At 35.1% G+C, this 19,629-nt stretch overlaps 2 protein-coding genes across 2 annotated transcripts in view; one reads left to right on the top strand and one right to left on the bottom strand.

Moving 5' to 3' along the window:
• The window catches only part of LOC137388922 (uncharacterized), an 88,236-nt gene extending 87,618 nt beyond the window's left edge, over nt 1-618 (bottom strand). The window contains 2 exon segments of the mRNA XM_068075423.1: nt 59-252; nt 354-618. Coding sequence (XP_067931524.1) covers nt 59-252; nt 354-618 — 459 coding nt within the window.
• A 570-nt stretch (nt 619-1,188) lies between these two features.
• Nucleotides 1,189-19,629, top strand: part of LOC137399116 (liprin-alpha-1-like) — a 41,440-nt gene continuing 22,999 nt past the window's right edge. The window contains exons 1-8 of the mRNA XM_068085184.1: nt 1,189-1,322; nt 2,302-2,561; nt 6,529-6,653; nt 9,062-9,226; nt 9,488-9,562; nt 10,859-10,960; nt 16,740-16,964; nt 19,176-19,322. Of these exons, the coding sequence (XP_067941285.1) occupies nt 2,312-2,561; nt 6,529-6,653; nt 9,062-9,226; nt 9,488-9,562; nt 10,859-10,960; nt 16,740-16,964; nt 19,176-19,322 (1,089 nt within the window). The 5' untranslated portion in view covers nt 1,189-1,322; nt 2,302-2,311. The remainder of the gene's footprint in view (nt 1,323-2,301; nt 2,562-6,528; nt 6,654-9,061; nt 9,227-9,487; nt 9,563-10,858; nt 10,961-16,739; nt 16,965-19,175; nt 19,323-19,629) is intronic.

The raw sequence follows: 19,629 nt of genomic DNA, 5'->3' as shown, positions 1-19,629 counted from the left end.
TAATATAAATAAACAGAAAAAGCCAAACATTATATATAGTATGCTACCATAAGCTCACCTTAACATAACCACTAGATACTTTAGCATTGGCTGTGATTCTGTGCAACTGATCCATCAAACGATCAGCACTGACTGAAGATCCCTTCACTTGTGACTCATCAGAGCAGAGCAATGGAAGGAACACTTCTCTTGTAACTAAGTCAATATCATCTAATAGAACACCATCACAGTCTGTATAAGTGACTTCTTCTCCTGTAAATTGCATTAAGTAACAAAATTGTTTCAAAGTTTCTTAAAATCACATTGCCTCCAAAATAAGACTTATCAAATATTTTTGAACACGCATGACTTACCAATGTTGTCTCTTGTCAACTTCGCTCCCTGACTCTTCATAAAAAATATTGACTTAGAGTGAAGTTCATATGGTGGCTTGAGAGAAGCGATTATCTTCTTTGGAGGTTTTATGTATACATACAAACTTTTACTGTCCTCATTTTTGATAAATTCATGAAAAGCAAGTCTGTTTTCATCACTCGCCAGCATGGCTTTGAGTTCTTCATTTCGTGGCCGGAGTGATGAGCTAATACGACTTTCTAACCACTTCAGTCGTTCATCCATAGTTATGCGTCTAAAACGTATTTAAGATTAGTTAAAATCATTACCAGTAAAACACAAATTAGCTGATAATTTTTAGGTTTATAAATTATTATTTAAGCTTAAAACTTTTGCTATATCCTTTGTTGACAAACCATTTAAATACTACTGGCTTCAAATTTTAGTATAAAAAATAAAAAGACAGCCACATGGCTATTGGACAGCAGTAATTGCAGCAAAATCACAATAAAAACACAATGTACAAACTTATTTTTACACAAGCTTGCTAATATTGCTATTAAAAACTACATACGTGTTGATTCGTAAATAGCAACAAGCTAAGTATCTAAAAGCATCATATTTGTCACCAGAAACTGTTCTAGTCAGACAACGCGATATTGGCGGCCATGTTGTGTATCTTAGCAGATGCGTGTTGCTATTGGTTGCTAAGTTTTCGCGAATCAATTCGTTCGCTAGCGAGAGAAAAGCAACTCCATTGCCGACTTTTACGAACGATCGAATCAAGGAAATCGCAGAGCATTGTGGGAATATTCAATGCCAAAGTCAATAGGTTCTTTAATAATCATTGAAAAATCTAGAATGGATTGCCCCTTTTATTGTTGTCTTACAATATTTCATTATCAGCATGGATAATTTTTGATACTTTTTTATCGTAATTGTTTTCCAATTTCATTGTGGTTTGTGTGCTACCACTGAACTGCTGTCGAGTAAGTAATTTAACCGGTTTGTAGCTTTCCTACTCAGTCTGTAGTCTAACAGATCTACTTTAATATCTGTTGTTGCTGTTTCAATATATTTGGACAGCTCTTAAAATATTGTTGGCATTTTTTTCAAACTGTGCTGAAAATGCTGATAGTTGAGCAGCTACTTCAGGCTGTTAACCTGTTTCTTAAACGATTTGTAAGTAGCCTAGCCATCGAGGAAAGAATAGCACTACAATCACTAATTTCTTAGTATGGTAGGCTTGTAGTAAACATCATGTTGTTTTATTCGTGTAGCCATTACACTTTTGATATATTAATATTGGGCTGTACTGAGTCAAAAAGTCTTGGAATTACACTATGCTTAGAAGTATAGTTTGAAGCCTACCATAGAATCATTGCTTCAATTAGCTTAGTGAGTTTGTCTTTATCCACACAATTAAATGTTAGCCGAGCTTTTTATTGCAGTTTATATTTCAAATATAAACATTAGTTCAATGAAAAGCTTTTTAACTCGTAATGTACAGGTAGTTGAAGTTTTATGTGTATATTAGTTTATATTTGATCAAACTCAAATGCTAATTTAGTTCGTTCCCATTTAGGTTATATAGATATGATGTGAATAAACAGTTTTGTGAGACTACAACTTGCTTTGTGACTATCACATTATTACTGACTAGTAGCTATAAGACTTACGTAGAAGGCAACCTCATTCTCTTAATTCAACATGTTTTATTACAAACACGACAACACCACACTCTTTTGTCAATTAAATGGTACTCAAACATTAAACTGTTGAGCCATAAATTTGTAAAATGTTTATTTATTTAATTTTTGCATATAAGTTTTTTTTCGCAGTTTTAGGCCATTTACATGAAGGTATAGCATTCCTATATTTGCGTGGCCTAGTTTTTCACTGCTTCAAGATTGGAATAAAAATTCTCTTACAAAATATTTCATTTTTTACATGACATCTATTTCATAGCGGCAGGAAGATGATGTGCGATGTGATGCCCACGATCATTGAGGATGGCACTGGAGGAGATCGTGACTCTCCTGGCTCAAACGATGACTCAAATTTCGAACAGCTAATGGTTAATATGCTTGATGAGAGAGACAAACTGCTTGAACAACTTCAAGGAGTACAAAATCAACTACAAGACACTACACAAAAGCTCAAGGAGACTGAAAAAGATCGTGACACACTTAATAAGCAACTGGAATCAACATTCCCGCAGGTTTGTCGTTCTAAGTCAAGTTCTTGCTATTGCATTCTCACCTGTGTAGTCAAAACTGGGCAGTGTTTAGCTATCTGCTTTTTAATCAAACTATTTCATGAGAATCTTCAACATTTTTTGTTTGGTATATGCAGTTTTTTAGTATTCAAGGACAGTAGTGTACGAAATAAACCAAACCCCTTTTTGCAAAACTAAAATTCTCGTTTACAGCGTTGTTACTCGGTGTAAATTTTATCAATCATCATTAATTACATAGTCGATGCTCTTATAACATATACCTCCTATAGCATATTTACCTTCTATAACATATTTACCTCCTATAACATATGTACCTCATATAACATATATACCTCATATAACATATTTACCTTCTATAACATACATACCTCGTATAACATATATACCTCATAATATGTATACCTTCTCTAACATATATACCTCGTATAACATATATACCTTCTATAAAATATATACCTCATATAACATATATACCTCATATAACATATATACCTTCTATAACATATATACCTCATATAACATATATACCTTCTATAACATATATACCTCATATAACATATATACCTTCTATAACATATATACCTCATATAACATACATACCTCATATAACATATATACCTTCTATAACATATATACCTCATATAACATATATACCTTCTATAACATATATACCTTCTATAACATATATACCTCATATTACATAAATTTCACGTAATGTAGAAAATTTACGTAAAGTTGTTGCTTTGGCTACGTAGAAAATTCCATATAGCGTAAAGTGTCAAATAGGTGTAAGTTCTCAAATTTGATTTGAATAACGATAATTTTGTAGTAATCTTGCTGCATTTGTGAGACAAAACGACGTACATGTGGCATTATCTCTATTACATATACAAGTTCCATGACATTCTAGTTCACTGTGATAGATCGTCAGACATGTTGACAAAACAGAGAGAATAAGTAGCTGTACAAATGTTCAGAAATACTTGAAGACGATCGTTTAGTGCAGGTGTTATAGCGCCGATTTACCAATCTGAATGTCATGAGTTGGGGTATTGTCGAGAGATATCGATCATCCTAACCTTGACCCCCTAAATACAGATGGATAACGGACCGGTACACATCGCTCTTATTATAGTGAAAATATATTTTTGCTTTACTTTGTTGCAGACGTATAAAATATTTGTTATTAGTTTTCATTTGCTGAATAGACTTTGCTGTCTAGAAAAAATAAACAAATCATTGTAAACGACGTCGAAAATGTACTTAACTTATTGTAAAATTTTACCTCAATATAAAACGAGTCAAAGTGGTAAGAAAAAGGAAAAAAGTTGTCGATGCAACCCAATAATACTGCAGTTACGGTGCAGCCAACAAAGTTGGGTGTAGTTTTGTTTTTGTATGGCCAAAAGGGTGAGTTTGGAAATATCTCGGACCGGATTAGGCAGTTTACTCTTTGTATAACTTAAATTCCTTATAACATAAGCCCTCCCGGAACAGATTATTTACGTTGTAAAAGGGTCTACTGTATATAAACGTATATTTACGTTGTAAAAGGGTCTACTGTATATAAAATGAATCCTCATTTTGTCCTGATTTTAAATATGTGAACCAAACAGCCGTAACATTAAGTTTTTGAATGATTATGTAGGCTAAATTCGGAACATTCTATTTTTAATGGTTGAAGATAACAATCTGTACAGATATGATCACACCACATATTTCTCATTTGCTTATTTCAAGTAATATACATGCATATGACTGGAAATAAGCGAATACAAATATATATTAAGTATCTTACCAAATTACCAGCCACAAGTGCTCCAATCAGACTGATTTGATAACAATTCTATGTAACAGTACATACATAATCACTAATCTGAAGTTTGTGATTGCTGACTGCCTTGTGGCTCATTCTATTCAGAGGCTAGCACCGACTTCATAAAAATTATTAACTTTGTATAATTCACACAGTATCATTGTCTGTTCTACCTAGAATTCCTAACACCGCTCTTACTGACACTGACTAGGGCTCGGCCAGACTTTCTATAATGGACTAATTGAATAATGAAAACAGATACTCAGCTTTCCTGGGTTCACTCTATTTGACATTCTGTTTGTCTGACTACCTGCCTACTGCGAAACTATCTGCACTCCGTTTTGCTATGAAAAGTAGGTTTCTGAATAATTATATTTTTTCGGTGTGGTACGGTAATAAGGATATTGTTTTAGAAAACTGCCATTTTAGAGATTTTTTGTGGTTTTTTGTTTATTTTAGCATTATCTACGTTTATTTCTGGGTTTTTGTTTCTCAAGAAGAAAATTATCTATCTGAATGGAAGAGTTTCATATGTGGTTGTCTGAGTGTCAACCGACTATGATAGAGCAGTTTGGTTTGGCATTGGCAGTGGAAATGAAATGCTCTCTATTGATTCCTTACTGGCACTTAGAGGGCTGGTGCAGCTACAATTTGCATCGCTAAGTTGCTAGGCTCGCTTGTTTACTAATAGTAGTTTGAATAGTAAATACAACTCAAATTCAACAAAATATTGTATGGAGTGGCTTAAGAGTTCATCTCGGTGGCCTCGGAGTAATTCTTGCTAGCTATTGATTTTAGTAATCGTCGCAGAAATATATCCGACAAATTCCGATATGATTTTGTTAGTCAATGGATTAACTTTTCGACTAGCTTTAGGGCATACAGCTAGTAGCTCACTTATTTGTTGTAAAAGCGTGGACTTCGTCATATTCGATTGTTTGCTGGGGAGACAACTGCTTATTCTGTTCACAGCAGTGTCTGCCGCTCGTCGTCTTGCATCTATTTACCATACCTTATCTTTAATGCCTCTGGACAGTCAGCTCCCACTGCATTCACTTAATTAACGGAAGTCGCAGCAGCGATGTAGATCAGGCCTTTGTGGAGTAGTAATCTCATGCTGCCAGGCTAGCTGTGGTCCAGTTAGGACTACAGTACTTATATTTAATAGGCTTTATTGGTAGGCAGAAATTTCAAGTTGTTTAGATGTGACCTGACAGACAGACTATTTGGTTGATTTGTTCTGTCTAATTGGCCAGGTACCTTGTATAAATTGTGTGCATTTTTGGGATTTTTTCACTTTTGCTTTAAAGCTATGAGCTTGAGGGAGAGAAGTGCGATGTTACGGATATTACTAGTTTCATAAATTCTTCCATTTTGTTTCTCACCCTCATGTTGGGAGAATGTTTGACAAATCACGAGCAGTTATAACAAAGATCAAGGGTTTTTATGCTTTTTATCTGCAATTGCCATTTATGGGTTGCTCCAGCAGCAGTTGGTTGCTTTGCATTCTAGAGAAGTGTTTCAAGTTTATAGACCTTCTGCAGACACAATTACTAATATCTGATATGCTTTTGTAGCAGTTTTGATGTTCGATTTTGATAGTTTTTAGTAGTCAAGGATGATCTGTCATATTGCCTGGGTGGCTGGTTTTTTTAGTTTCAGGAACCACTTATCGTGTATTACTTCTCAATTTTGTTACTTCTTCTTTCGACGGAAGAGCATAGACAAAAACAATTATCTAAAATATATTTTATAATTTAAAATATTTTATGTAATGAACTATTTGTAGCCAATATAACAGCAAAAAGAATTTTATGCGACGATCATTCTGGCTGAGAAAAAATTCTTTTACTTCACCACTGAATGTGACCCTAAGCAGGCATTAGTGAGACAGAAGAGAGTGAGAAAGTATTAACCATGGGTGGATACACTAGGATAAGTACATGTATTTACAAAATTGGTGTGGTGATAGTGTTTTTTTTGGTTAAAAAGGGCAACAGCTAGTCATAGAGAGGAGTAGATAGAATTAGTACTAGTCACCGATAGCCAACTCTCTCTCAATTTAAAACGATTAGAAAAAATTTTCTCGTTGTATGAGTGAACGTGTCTATGAGCATGGTCACATTACAAATGCTCTTAGCTGCTTGTTTATGTATACTGCAGGATGTTACCAGTCTGACAAAGGAAGTGTCAGGGCTTCGGGATGCCTTGGCTGACAGAGAGGATGAGGTTTACGAACTGAAGGCTGAGAGAAACAACACTAGGGTAATTGACGACTAATAGATACCTTACCAGATGGCTCAGCATACTGAGTAAACATATCAGGAAGCGTGTTCTTACCGCAGCTCGGTCTAATGCGGGGAGTATCACGGCATCTAGTCAAAGTTGGATCATCATGCCGTTTAATAGGAACCATGGCTGATTGGTAGTTGCCAGTCAAATTGGTACAACAGGAAAAGTCCATTTGCTATTAAATATCAACAGTATGGAGAAATTGTGAGGTTTTGTTATGGGTGGTTTACTACCTCCTATGCGCTCTCATTAACAGTGTCATAGTATTTCACACTGGTTTGCTATCAATTTAAACCAAGATTTCTATGACATGTGCCCATAACTGAAAGCAAAACTCCTACTTTAATAAATATTAAAAATTTTTGATTAATTATGTAGTCTTGGAAGCAAAATATTTCCTTTTAACATTTCAGTTACTGTATATCATTATGTAGGATCAGCCAAAGCGGGCCAAGTCCTGAGATTATAGGCAAACAATCACTTTAATTAAAAAATTGATTTCAAATGCGATTTGATCGATCGATCGTCACATTGAAAATCGTAGGCCAGTAGCATGAGTGTGTTTTAGCACACCAAAATGTAGCAGCTTTCAAAGTAAAGCTCCTACCTACTTGGCGAAAGTGAATAGTAATAACTTCTCTATATAGTTGTTAGGTAAAGAAGAGTTATCCTGAAAATGAGGGTCTGGGTCTTTGTTAATATTATAAAAGTTGTCCGTGTTCCTTCTTAATATTCTTTTGGTTATTCTTCAATAGTCGGTCACATGGCACCATGGCTATTACCTTATTCGTCAATAGTCACTGTCATGTGGCACCATGGCTATTACCTTATTCGTCAATAGTCACTGTCACGTGGCACCATGGCTATTACCTTATTCGTCAATAGTCACATGGCACCATGGCTATTACCTTATTCGTCAATAGTCACGGTCACATGGTACCATGGCTATTGCCTTATTCGTCAATAGTCACCGTCACATGGCACCATGGCTATTACCTTATTCGTAAATAGTCACCGTCACATGGCACCATGGCTATTACCTTATTCTTCAATAGTCACATGGCACCATGGCTATTACCTTATTCGTCAATAGTCACGGTCACATGGCACCATGGCTATTACCTTATTCGTCAATAGTCACGGTCACGTGGTACCATGGCTATTACCTTATTCGTCAATAGTCATGGTCACATGGCACCATGGTTATTACTGCATAACTTTGTCGTCAAATACTACTCTCTGGACCTTGCGATGTCCATATATTTGCAAGCATGTGAACTATATCGTGTGCAATATTAGCAAAACAACCATTCAGTTTACTTTTGAAGACAATTTAATTTGGTTATGTTACTGTGGGTATCTTACAAAGAAGCGATAAAGATTTTCCCTATATTTGGTATCCCTCTTCCTTTGCCAGCATGCATTTATTCTATTTATATAAAGTCTATAATGAGGTGAGTCCAATCGTAGCCAGTATGCTTGCCCAATGCGTGCTATAATTATAGCACATTTTAGCATGGCACGTCAATGAATTTGTACTAGCCTGTTCAGTGACTTATGGTTCACTTGATCTAACGACCAGCGCTAATGTCAGTCATATGTTTTCTGATGAGACAAGCACTTTCATTGAATAATACTTTCATTAGTCTTATCTGCTGGATTCGTTTTGCATAATGCAGTTGTATTCACATAACCTGCATGCCAATGATTTCCTAGCCAAGCATGGACTATAAAAAATTATGGATAGATTATGGAAAAGTCGTTTAGAAAATAGCTGTTTGCGACAGAAGTCGATAAGTGTAGTTCCCATTTCGGCAGTGATACTCGTGTGGCAATCGTATGTCAACCTTTGCCTGTTTAGCATATTTCGGGAAAGTTTGGCCTGCGACTCATTTAGAAAGAGTTCAATGGTTTTCAACTCTTGCGCTTAGCTGGCAGCTAATGTCAGCACTGAAAGCTTAGGTGTCAACATAGGTGTCCTAAAGTCTGTGGTATCAACATAAAGGCGTGCTGCCTCTATGGGAACCTGCCTTTAGTGGCAATGCTAGAGTTTTTGCACTTTTTTAGTGGTTTTGCTATCAATGTCTCTACAAAAATCTACCTATCTGCTTTCTCTCATGAGTCTTTATATCCGAGTGAATAAGAGTTTGTGTGGTTGTGAAGCTTCCGAACAAATGGCACATAATCGAATGAAGAATGCGTATTTGTAGCAAACGGCACATAATCATTTCTCGCCCAAAGTGCAGGAACTTATTGACCTATGACACCATTTCGATTATTGTAGTATCTATTTTTACGCACACTTGAAACTCCTAGTTGTACGCTGGGCAGGAAGTAAGCCCAAAGTTGTAACAAGATTTTAAAGGTTTGTACTCTTGCAGTTATTACTTGAGCATCTGGAATGTCTCGTATCGAGGCATGAGAGATCGCTAAGAATGACGGTTGTGAAGCGACAGGCTTCATCGCAGGGAGGAGTCTCTAGCGAAGTAGAAGTTTTAAAAGCTCTCAAGTCCTTATTTGAACATCACAAAGCCCTCGATGAAAAGGTAATCTTGGTACAATGCAACTATCTAGCCTTTTTGTCTTTTTATCGTATAAAGGTGTTATATCTTTGCTTATAATCGTAAGTTGTTATCACTTTGTTTTTACTAATAAACTACAGATTCATTTACAAATTTCATAGTATGTTTCAACGAAGTTTTTTTATTGCAACATAATTAAAAAGACATAAGCTTTTCATCATGTTTTCAATTTATAAGCTGTTCATTTAACATGAGCAACAACTTTGCAATATAAATGTGTTGCAGGTGCGGGAGAGGTTGAGAGTACAGTTGGAGCGAGCTTCGACATTGGAAGATGAACTTGCCATTGCCAATGCTCAGGTAAAGACCTTTAATTTTATTCTTTAATTGCATGATTGCTTCCCTATATTTAATAGACTCTACGTTAAATGTTCAGAAATCGTGTTATCTCAAAGATGTGTGCACTGATTAAAACTTGTGTTTTCGCTAATATCTTGATCAGCTGATAAGTTTGAATAGAATTTTATTCTCAACCAACAGAAAATTTGCTAAAAAATCGACTGAAAGAAGATTTGAACTAGTTCAATTTGCATGCAATTGTTTATTCGTTTTGATCATGACAATCAGTCATAGTAGAGCATGCTCTGTTTCGCTTTTCAAACGTGAATATATTCTAACATTGGTTTTTTGTAGTGCACTTACAATCAATAAAAATGAAGAATGTATTTGTGTTCGTAATGCCTATCAGTGATGTAGATTGGGCGGGGTATTCTCTTGCAAGACAAATTGATTGTCAAACCATTAACCCAAAACCATAGCAGGATAGTATAGCGCAGTTTAGCCTAGCCATGCAGGGCCATGTTTCACCCAAGCTTGGAATCATTACTAATGACATACTTTTTAAACTGCTTGAAAGATTTAGTCTGATCATTCACCTCGCTTCATAGCACTCCTATTTTACATGTATTTGTATATTTGTGGCCGCCATGGTATATTAATAAGATTTAAGCATTAGCAAGTTATATGTATAGGGATAAGAGGTTAGTGTAAGTATAATGTAAGTATAATGTAAGTATAGTGTAAGTATAATTTAATGATACTAAAATTAGCTATCTTACAAAGATGATTTAGAGAGTAGTAGTGCCAACATATGAAAGTGTATGATATAAACAGTAATAATCTGCAAGAACATTTTTCGTTTTACCTTTTTTTCATACAGCGTATGATCATCATTCTATTTTGTGTATTATTCTCTATTGCGAATTATTGTATACTGAGCTGTCTGATTCTGTTTAGACTATTTAATAATTATAAGAAACAACGGAACAGTTTAAAAATTATGTTCAGACAAATTCAACTTTTGCATGAGAATGTAATTAATACATTTTCTTCATTTGAATTGCATAAAACCAAATAATGGTCATTTGTTTATGAATGTAAAAGATTTCATTTTAATACTTTCAATAAGAACACAACCAGCTTTTCAAGAGACGCCTAAAATAGTGTTAGTATTTACCCTTTTTATCTGTTCAACCTTTATAAAAATGCTAAGGGCACAAAAATGAGTAGCATTCTATTGCTCACTTTCTTACTAAAACAGGTGGTTGCTGTTATCTCTGTTTGCTGACATGTTATACTTGTGTGTCATGGGTGTAGCTTGCTGCATTTCGGGATCAGCCCACTTCCAATGGATCTGATGTCCGAGAGGAAAATGAGAGAAGTAACTCAGAGGTGCAGATCAAAAACAAACATAATAAGGTGAGGTGTTTTGGATGGTTATGTTGCAATATATCGCATAGTGTTTGCGGTGCCCATCTAGATTTGGCTGTGACAACTATTTTTATTCTTAGCGTGATAGTAATTCGCTCAGTAACAATGTGTGAATATGTACTTCAAGTCATTTGGTTTTCCTTTCCATCATAAGCTGCTGGCAAATGAAGGGACGCATAGTTATTCACTCTATTTTAAGACAGTTTACGGAATAACCTTAATATTTAAGGAGTTATAAACCAGAAATTGTCTAACTTCATACAGACATTACTTATTAGTTTTAATATTATTGTATTTTAATACTTATTACTATATTATATAATTATAGTATTTTAATATTTTGATTACGTTGAAGTGAAGTTTAGGTTTCCTTCCCTCGGTCTACCCTTTATGCAAGGACAGGTTCAGACACTGCCACTTAGGTCATCAATTATATAAAACAGCATTTTCAAAAATGAACTGGTGCTTGCCTTGCTGCAGCAAAAAATTAGATAATTTGCATTTGCTGTTTTTGTAATATTTGAACAAGTTTAATACAGTGCACCCTCGAGATACGATTACCCTGATATACGATTTTTTCACCTTACGAAGTCAAATATTGTGATATCTTCACCTCGCTATACGAATTTTATTTCACCATACGAATTTGAAAAAAGTTTCGCCCGAGTTAAAATTTGGCCGTCGGTGTGCTCATAACACACGTCGAGATAAAAAAGACACCGAAATATAGTTTGCCGAAAACATTCTTAGAACGTTTAGAAGAGACACGATGATCGACTTCTCTCATGTCCGCGTGGAAAATTTCGTGTAAAATACACAAGCGAGAGCAAATATTCATTTGTAGCGTTGTTATAGCTTTTACTATAAACATTCAAGTCAGCATACGTATATAACTACAACTATTTACATTTAATTCGTTATCTATGGAATCTGAGACCGATACAAACGTTACAAAACGAAGGAAAAATGATTTCTATGTCAACAAAGTTGGATGTCGTAAATAAGAAGAAGGGACCCGTATTATTAACATTGTCAAAGAATATGATCGCAACCAATCAGCATTTGCAATTATTATTAAAACAAGAACTCCATTAAAGCAAGCACAAGAAAGAGCTTCCGACTGAAGATTTGAATGAGCTAGGTCATGCACGCGATCAGCATTCAAAAGGAGCAACCATTTTGTAAAGGCGAGGATTTAGAAAATACAGAAAATCCCACATTCGCAGAAATGTTTCAAGTGTTTAATTTACTGATGTGGACTGGTACATTAAAACAATGCATGTATAATATATATTATTTATCTCTTGTGTGGCATGTTTTTCATATTTTATTTGTTTCCTTTTGATTTTATGTTATATTTTCTTGTTTAACCATGTATTTGCATATGGGCTTGTTATCTTCTACGTGAATAGAATTCATCGTATGTATGTAACTCATATAACTAGCTACTCAAGATAGTTGACACATCCACATTACTTTCTGAAACTTGCTAAAGCCCTGTCGCCCCATAGGGTATAAATACGTACAAACTCTGTATGTATGGTTACATTGATTCTTGTGCACATTTCGTACAAGACAAACTACTGTACCACATTCTCTGGATCCTTTTACAAGCGCTAGCTAGCATTCTTCTGCATTGCAGCATCAATTTTTTCGTAGAAAAATTGGACAGGAATGGACAACTTCTTTTAGTGTGCTAAAAAATTCCAATTCATTACGTTTTAAATTTATTTTCAAGTGTACAGCACCATAATTAACATTGATACGTTTTTGCCTCCTCTCTGCTTTACCCGCTACATGTACCAGCTACGTTACTCCAAAGGTATGTACGTCCAGTATAGAAAATATAACTTTATTTTTCTTTTCGGTAGCCATTAAATGGTCAAGTGTGCGAGAGGCCGCTTTATATAACTGCATCGCTCGGCCTTATTGATTTAGGTCGAAAAAGATTTCAACCAGATAGGCTAAAGTTTATAGTGAAAGTGACGATAGGAACTGCTGAAGGATAAAATTTCGTAATAAAATGTTGAAATTCAGTAAAATAGTTCAAAATACATACTAAAACTTAGTTTTAAGTGTAGGCTTAGCAAACTAAACTTACTTGAGGTGAATTCAAAGTTTATGTTACGCGTACCTTTTGAAGGCAAGAACTCCTTACCGTACGTACTACATTTGGTACACACATTATAATTTTGCGTTTTATTGCAGATCATAACCATTAAAATACACTAAACACAATACAGTTACTGTAGGTAACTATAATTACTAAAGTTAACATACTATTTTGTTGCTAATTGTCAATATGTACACATTTTTATAAACAAAATTGACGATTTTTACCAGGGGGTGTTTGCATTGTATAATTACAATGGTCTTTATACCCCGATATACGAATTTTTCACCATACGATGCCAACTCTGGAACGAATTAACATCGTATCTCGAGGGTGCACTGTAAAAGCAAAATCAAATACAGTAATACTTCAACTTACGAGTGCTCCAACATACGAGAAACTTGAGATACGAGCCAGCTTTTAAGCAAGTTTTAGCGCTAACATACGAGCCATGTTTGAGATACGAGCACGTGAGTCAGTTGCCAAGTATGCCGGAGGTGTTTTATGAGAATAGCATCACTCTGTATTTTTCGACTGCTCAGGTTATACTTTTGTACCGTGTTTTTTGTGCGCGATTTTCAGTGCAGAATTATGTGAATTAAAAGTACTGTGCGTAGACCGAAAGTTTGCCAGTAAAATGAAAGATGAAATGCAAAGAAAAAGCAAATGATAACAATTGATATTAAACGGAAAACTATTGAAAAATATGCGAAATGTGTATGCTTGATTGAGCTAGCTCAGCAATATGACAGAAATACATCCACAATTATCAAACAGAAGGATTATATTCAGGGCATTTATTTAGTTCGCAAAAGGACTAACCATAGTTTCTAAACGGCGCAGCGATCTTCACGACCGCTGATGGAGAGACTGCTCAAGCATTGGATAAAAGATGAACAATTGGCCGGTGACAACAGCGTAACTGAACGATGCTATGTGAAAAGGCCGGTGCTATCTATTAAAACTATAAACATTCGGACAAGTTGGCTAGTGGTCGTACATTAACCGTTTGTGACGACACCTGTGTTCGTCCTAATCGCAACATGTTGAAAGGGCGACAAAGGCAAACGTCCTCAGATAGGTTTATCTTAAAACGGCTGGCTAGTCATGGAAGCGAAACAAAGGAAAATTAGCTAACCAGCAAGGAACTTCTAACTATGAACGCCGAAGAAATTTTAATTACGTTAAGTTAAAAATGAAAGTTTGCTTTTAGGTTTGCTTCTATGTTTGTCTTTTAAAACTGATAAAAGCCAAATTTATCAAAGTCAACTGTTGTAATGAAGGATAACTCTCTATAACTTCCTAGGATATCTCCCTCTCTGGCAAATACTAGCGTTAGCTGCTATTGTATGTATTTAATTTTACATTTTAATTAATCACATTTCCTTGCATTATTTTTTATTTGTTGCTTTTTAAAAGCTTGTGGTAAGTTAGGACAATAACCAACATGTTCTTTCTGTTACAATATCTTGTTTTGCGTGTTTTATTTGCATTTTTTAGAGTATGGAAACTAATCAATATATATTTAATTGTTCTATATATAAACAAATTGCACCAACATGCGAGTCAATTGACATACGAGCTCAGTCTCGGAACGCATTAAGCTCGTAAGTCGAAGTATGACTGTACTTATAGACCTTGCTGACTTTCAAATTATTGCTATTGCGATATAACATTGCTCAGAATAATAGACAACTATATATAAAATACCTAATTCTTAACAATGCATAAGTAAAAATCAGTTTTCTGTCACATTATTGACTACAAATGTGTAAGTTTTTGTTACGAAAAGCCTTGGATAATAAAAAGGTTTTGCCAGTAGCATAGATTTTCAGTTAGGCGAGTGGATAATTGGTCACACAGCTATAATGAATGGCCTGTGCTACTGGCCTGGCACAAGTACACTGAACAATTGTAGATTGTTCAATGACGAAATCACTCTTCGTTAAGATGGAGCGGTCATTTTCATGATCATTTTTGCAAAATGTGTATCCATTATTGCTGTCTCATCCTCTTTGAAGCAAGCTCCTCCGTTAGACAATTATTCGTGAAATGAGGGTTTTTCTATCCTGGCCTGTTGTTTAATACAGAAAACTGCATTGAAGCCTCAGCATATGACTTACAACTCTTGCAGTTGTCTTACATTTGAAATGGCAGTGAGTAAACTCCGTCTTCTTTGTGACATCACTGCTCAATCTGGTTTTCAAATTTACATGTACTCTAATTGTCTCAGTATCAATGATGAAAATTCCATCACATTTCATGAATATTTTTGTTCATCTAGATATTAGCCAACTCAGCCTTGTTATAATGCATTGATCATGGTTTTATTTTATAGGTATTCTCAATTATGATGCGTTTATATTTGCAATAAGAGAAGTAGGGTGTTGTACGTAGATAATAGAGATGTAATTGTAACTGATAAATGGTAATTAAAAGAGAAAAAAAATTAAATTATAAATCACATGTTGATAAGCCATCAAAGCCAGAACAATGTGACAAAAGACTGCTTTTAAACAATGCAATATAAAGGATACGAGTAATTCATCACTCAGTATATAGTTTCCTATCAGCTGACTTTATTTTTGGAGTTATCGAGAAAAGTCGGCTTGAAGTTTTTTTACTAAAAGCTTAGTATTGAACTTATATCTATTTCAACATTTTTGTCGAATCAGTCGACTGGATCCTATGAATTATGGTCACAAAGGAAGGCTAACACTAAGTGCAACTTAACATTGTGTGCTGCGTGCGTGTATGTGTGTTTTATTTCATCAATTAGTAAAAATATAACATTAAGCCAAAAGTAAATACAGTTACAGTGTTAATTGAATGAAAAAAGTGAAAGCTTAATTTTTACATAAGTAAGGTAAGGTATGATTAGGCCCACATGCGTAGTAGCACTTCAGCTAGTCATGGTGCTGGACCCACAGCACCTCAACAAAGTTTCGTAGCAAAATAATTAAGGCGGGGCTATGGTAAGGAACTATCATGCTATTGCAACACTTGACACTCCGACTTAGAGGCTTCTTGCACAGATCTTTGTCTATTAAGTGGGAAACCCTATTTTGTGTTATATTGTATAGCTAAAAGTTATTGTTCAATAAGATGCTTGGAAAATATTACATAATCTGTCAACCGGTTCTGCCCACCAGGATGTGTGAGCTTGCAGTCCGCTTGTTTGAAATAAACGATCCACTATTAGTATCATGTTGCATGTGTCATGTAGCTAAAACAGCCCAAGGAGATCTGATAAGAACTTGTGTGGTTTTCATGGCGTGATTTGTTGGATTGGACTTACAATATAATTTATAATCCTATCAATAGATGTAAACCAACTAAACTATAGAAAACAAGTTACATACATGAAAAATGACAAACAGAGAAAAAGTAGCAGATGAGATCCATGCCCATTGGTATTATAGGCCCTTGGTATTTCAGCTCTACACACAGTCTAGTAGTGTATGTACTAAGCCAACAAAGTTTATTGTTATTGTGGTCTGCTCTCTACTAGGCCAGTTAATGTTTATATGAGCAACTAAGCAACTAGAGCTGGGTTGAGTGTGGAGAACTCACCTCTACAATTACCGAAACTACTTGTCAGTGTATCTATTTGCTTTGACAGCTTATGGACATCTATGTATCTGTATTGTATAGCGGATGTCCAATGGCGTGGTCGAGCAGGATGCTGAAACATCGAGTAGAGTCGTGGAGCTACAAGAGATGATGGAGAAGCAGGCAAGCGAAATAGCCTTAGCTAGGTCAAGGATATCTGAACTGCAGGCTCGTCTAAAAGAATCAGATGATGCAATCGCAAGCTCCAAAGCAGAAATAGGCAAATACCAAGAGCAAATCTCTAAACTTCAAAGGGATGTCAAGGAGGTGAGTGTAGGTGTTGTGTTTTATGTGACAAGGTGTCCATCATAAACTCTTTTTATTTAGATAAAATGACATGCCACCTGTAATACATGCCAATTTTTGGATTCATTTCGTGTATAATGTGCCAGATTGTTTGCTAGTCTTTTCACTCATTGCGTTTAACACCTCATCATTAACACTTGCCGGACTGACTTCTCACATACAATATGTTGCCATTATGAGTATGATGTAGATTAGGAGTCGTGTGCACGTTGAGTTACCATGCGATATGCGTTTTAATGGACATTCATATGTTGTGGATTAACGAGAGCGCTTTATTAAAAAAGATAAGGAATTCTACGCTAGAAGTCATGGTAGCGCACTCTTGTCTCCCAGCAATACTCTTTCAAAATAGGAACGACTGAAGTGTGGAAAATGTTTAAAATGGAATAGCTTGCGCGATAGTTTCTCGCGCGTCATTCTCAAGCGCTGTTTCCATCTTTTGCAAGCATAAAGCGTTCGATAAGAATTTACGAGGAGCAGGACTCGCTGGTTTCTGATGTAACAAACTCATGGCAATAGTTATAGAAGCCAGTCCCTGGCACCTGGCTACCTTAATATAATATAAGTGATATATGTTTTATATACATAGAAATGCCTAGAGCATGTGTGTAGGTTTCAGATGCCAAAGAAGAACTTCACCAGCAACAAACAGTAAACAGATTTGGCGTAAACCGATCATGTAAGAGGTTATATGCAACTGAGTTCAAGTGATAAGCAGACACTGCCAAAGATTGAAATTGCAAATGCATGCATCGATTGTTGACAGATCCAATAAATTGTCAAAACATATAATGTCGTAGTTGGAACTAATTTAGCACATCTTTGTTGTATTTATATTAAAAGAAATTATTTGTTTTTGTTCAAAGAAGCTTAGAAGAATTGAGATTCAAATCTATGTTTCTCTCACATTACAGTTAAAACATTATTGCATACTTAAAACAATCTATTGCATAAATTTCCTATTAGACGTGTGACTCTAGCTTTCAGATTTTATTCTAAATTCACTAAAGTCAATTATCGTAGATGCAGCTGTTGTGAGTTTGTGTTCTGAATAGACTGACATATTTTTTAAAGCCAGCAATGGAAGTATTGGGTTATGTTAGCATCTTAAAATCCGGATAAAAACATCGTAAATTATTTTGGTGAAACCAAAATATACGCACTATATACAAATATACATACTAGCATTGCTTGTATTGACTGATTATAGATACCACTTTTTGGTATTGTTATTGCTAAAGTGTAATATTACTTGCTTTGGTTCTCATTAGAAGACACTTTATGAATTATTATTGTCAGTCGAGATGTGTAGTCTCCATTTCCTATGACTGTGTGACTCATAGTAGTGTTCATATAACTGATGCTATTGTAAATTGCCTAAAATACTTAACACTGGCATTGGCTAGCATAAATCTTATTCAATCCTATTTGTAATCTTTTCTTTACACATTTGTGATTAAAGGAAAAATTAAATTAAAAATTATTTTTATTGATGTATTTTTCCATGATGAGATTTATATATATTTGGCCATGTCTCATCATGCGCTTAATGTGTATTAAACCCATGATAAGACCAGAGTTCGTGACATTTGTCATGTTGCAGTTGCCATGATGTTTTTAATCATTTATAAAGGAATAAATAGCTTTTAAATGTTATAATATGAAAACTCAAAAGTTTATGAAAGTAATAACTAAGACCTGACATTCGTTGTTTCTCATTTAACATCATGCTCATAGAGTTCTCTTAACATGTTCATAGAGTTCTCTTAACATGCTCATAGAGTTCTCTTAACATGCTCATAGAGTTCTCTTAACATGCTCATAGAGTTCTTTTAACATGCTCATAGAATTTCTCTTAACATGCTCATAGAGTTCTCTTAACATGCTCATAGAGTTCTCTTAACATGCTCATAGAGTTCTCTTAACATGCTAATAGAGTTCTCTTAACATGCTCATAGAGTTCTCTTAACATGCTCATAGAGTTCTCTTAACATGCTCATAGAGTTCTCTTAACATGCTCATAGAGTTCTCTTAACATGCTCATAGAGTTCTCCTAACATGTTCATAGAGTTCTCTTAACATGCTCATAGAGTTCTCTTAACATGTTCATAGAGTTCTCTTAACATGCTCATAGAGTTAAAGCTTTCATACATTCATCATTTCTCTTTTTAGGCAAATGCCCAGAGGGATGGGCAAGAGGAGAGAATAGACACTCTCGAACAGAGGTATCTTATAGCGCAGAGGGAGTCAACCAGTGTGCAGGACTTGAATGATAGGCTTGAGTCTGAACTCGCTTCATGTGAAGCTCAACTTAAAAGTGTAAGTACGACGAGGCGCTTGTTATTAACTTACACGTATATACAGTATGGACTTAGAGCAGTGGTTCTTAACTTTGTTGGATATACTTAACCCCACTGATTTCAAATGCATTTCCGGCAAATCCTTTTTGTTAAAATATGAAATGATTTTTTTTTCACATTCAAGACAGTTGTATGTTTTACTGGTGCACGAAATGAACTTTGTATTAAGGTCACTGCATTCAAAGAACAAAACTGATACAACGCTTGCATTCACAACAAATTACGTATTTTTTTGTATAAATGTGACCTTGCTAATCGGTGTGACT

The sequence above is a fragment of the Watersipora subatra genome, chromosome 1 (genome assembly GCF_963576615.1).
Source record: "Watersipora subatra chromosome 1, tzWatSuba1.1, whole genome shotgun sequence".
Classification (NCBI taxonomy): domain Eukaryota; kingdom Metazoa; phylum Bryozoa; class Gymnolaemata; order Cheilostomatida; family Watersiporidae; genus Watersipora; species Watersipora subatra.
Note: the sequence above shows the minus strand (reverse complement) of the source record. Positions and strands in the feature narration are given on the sequence as shown.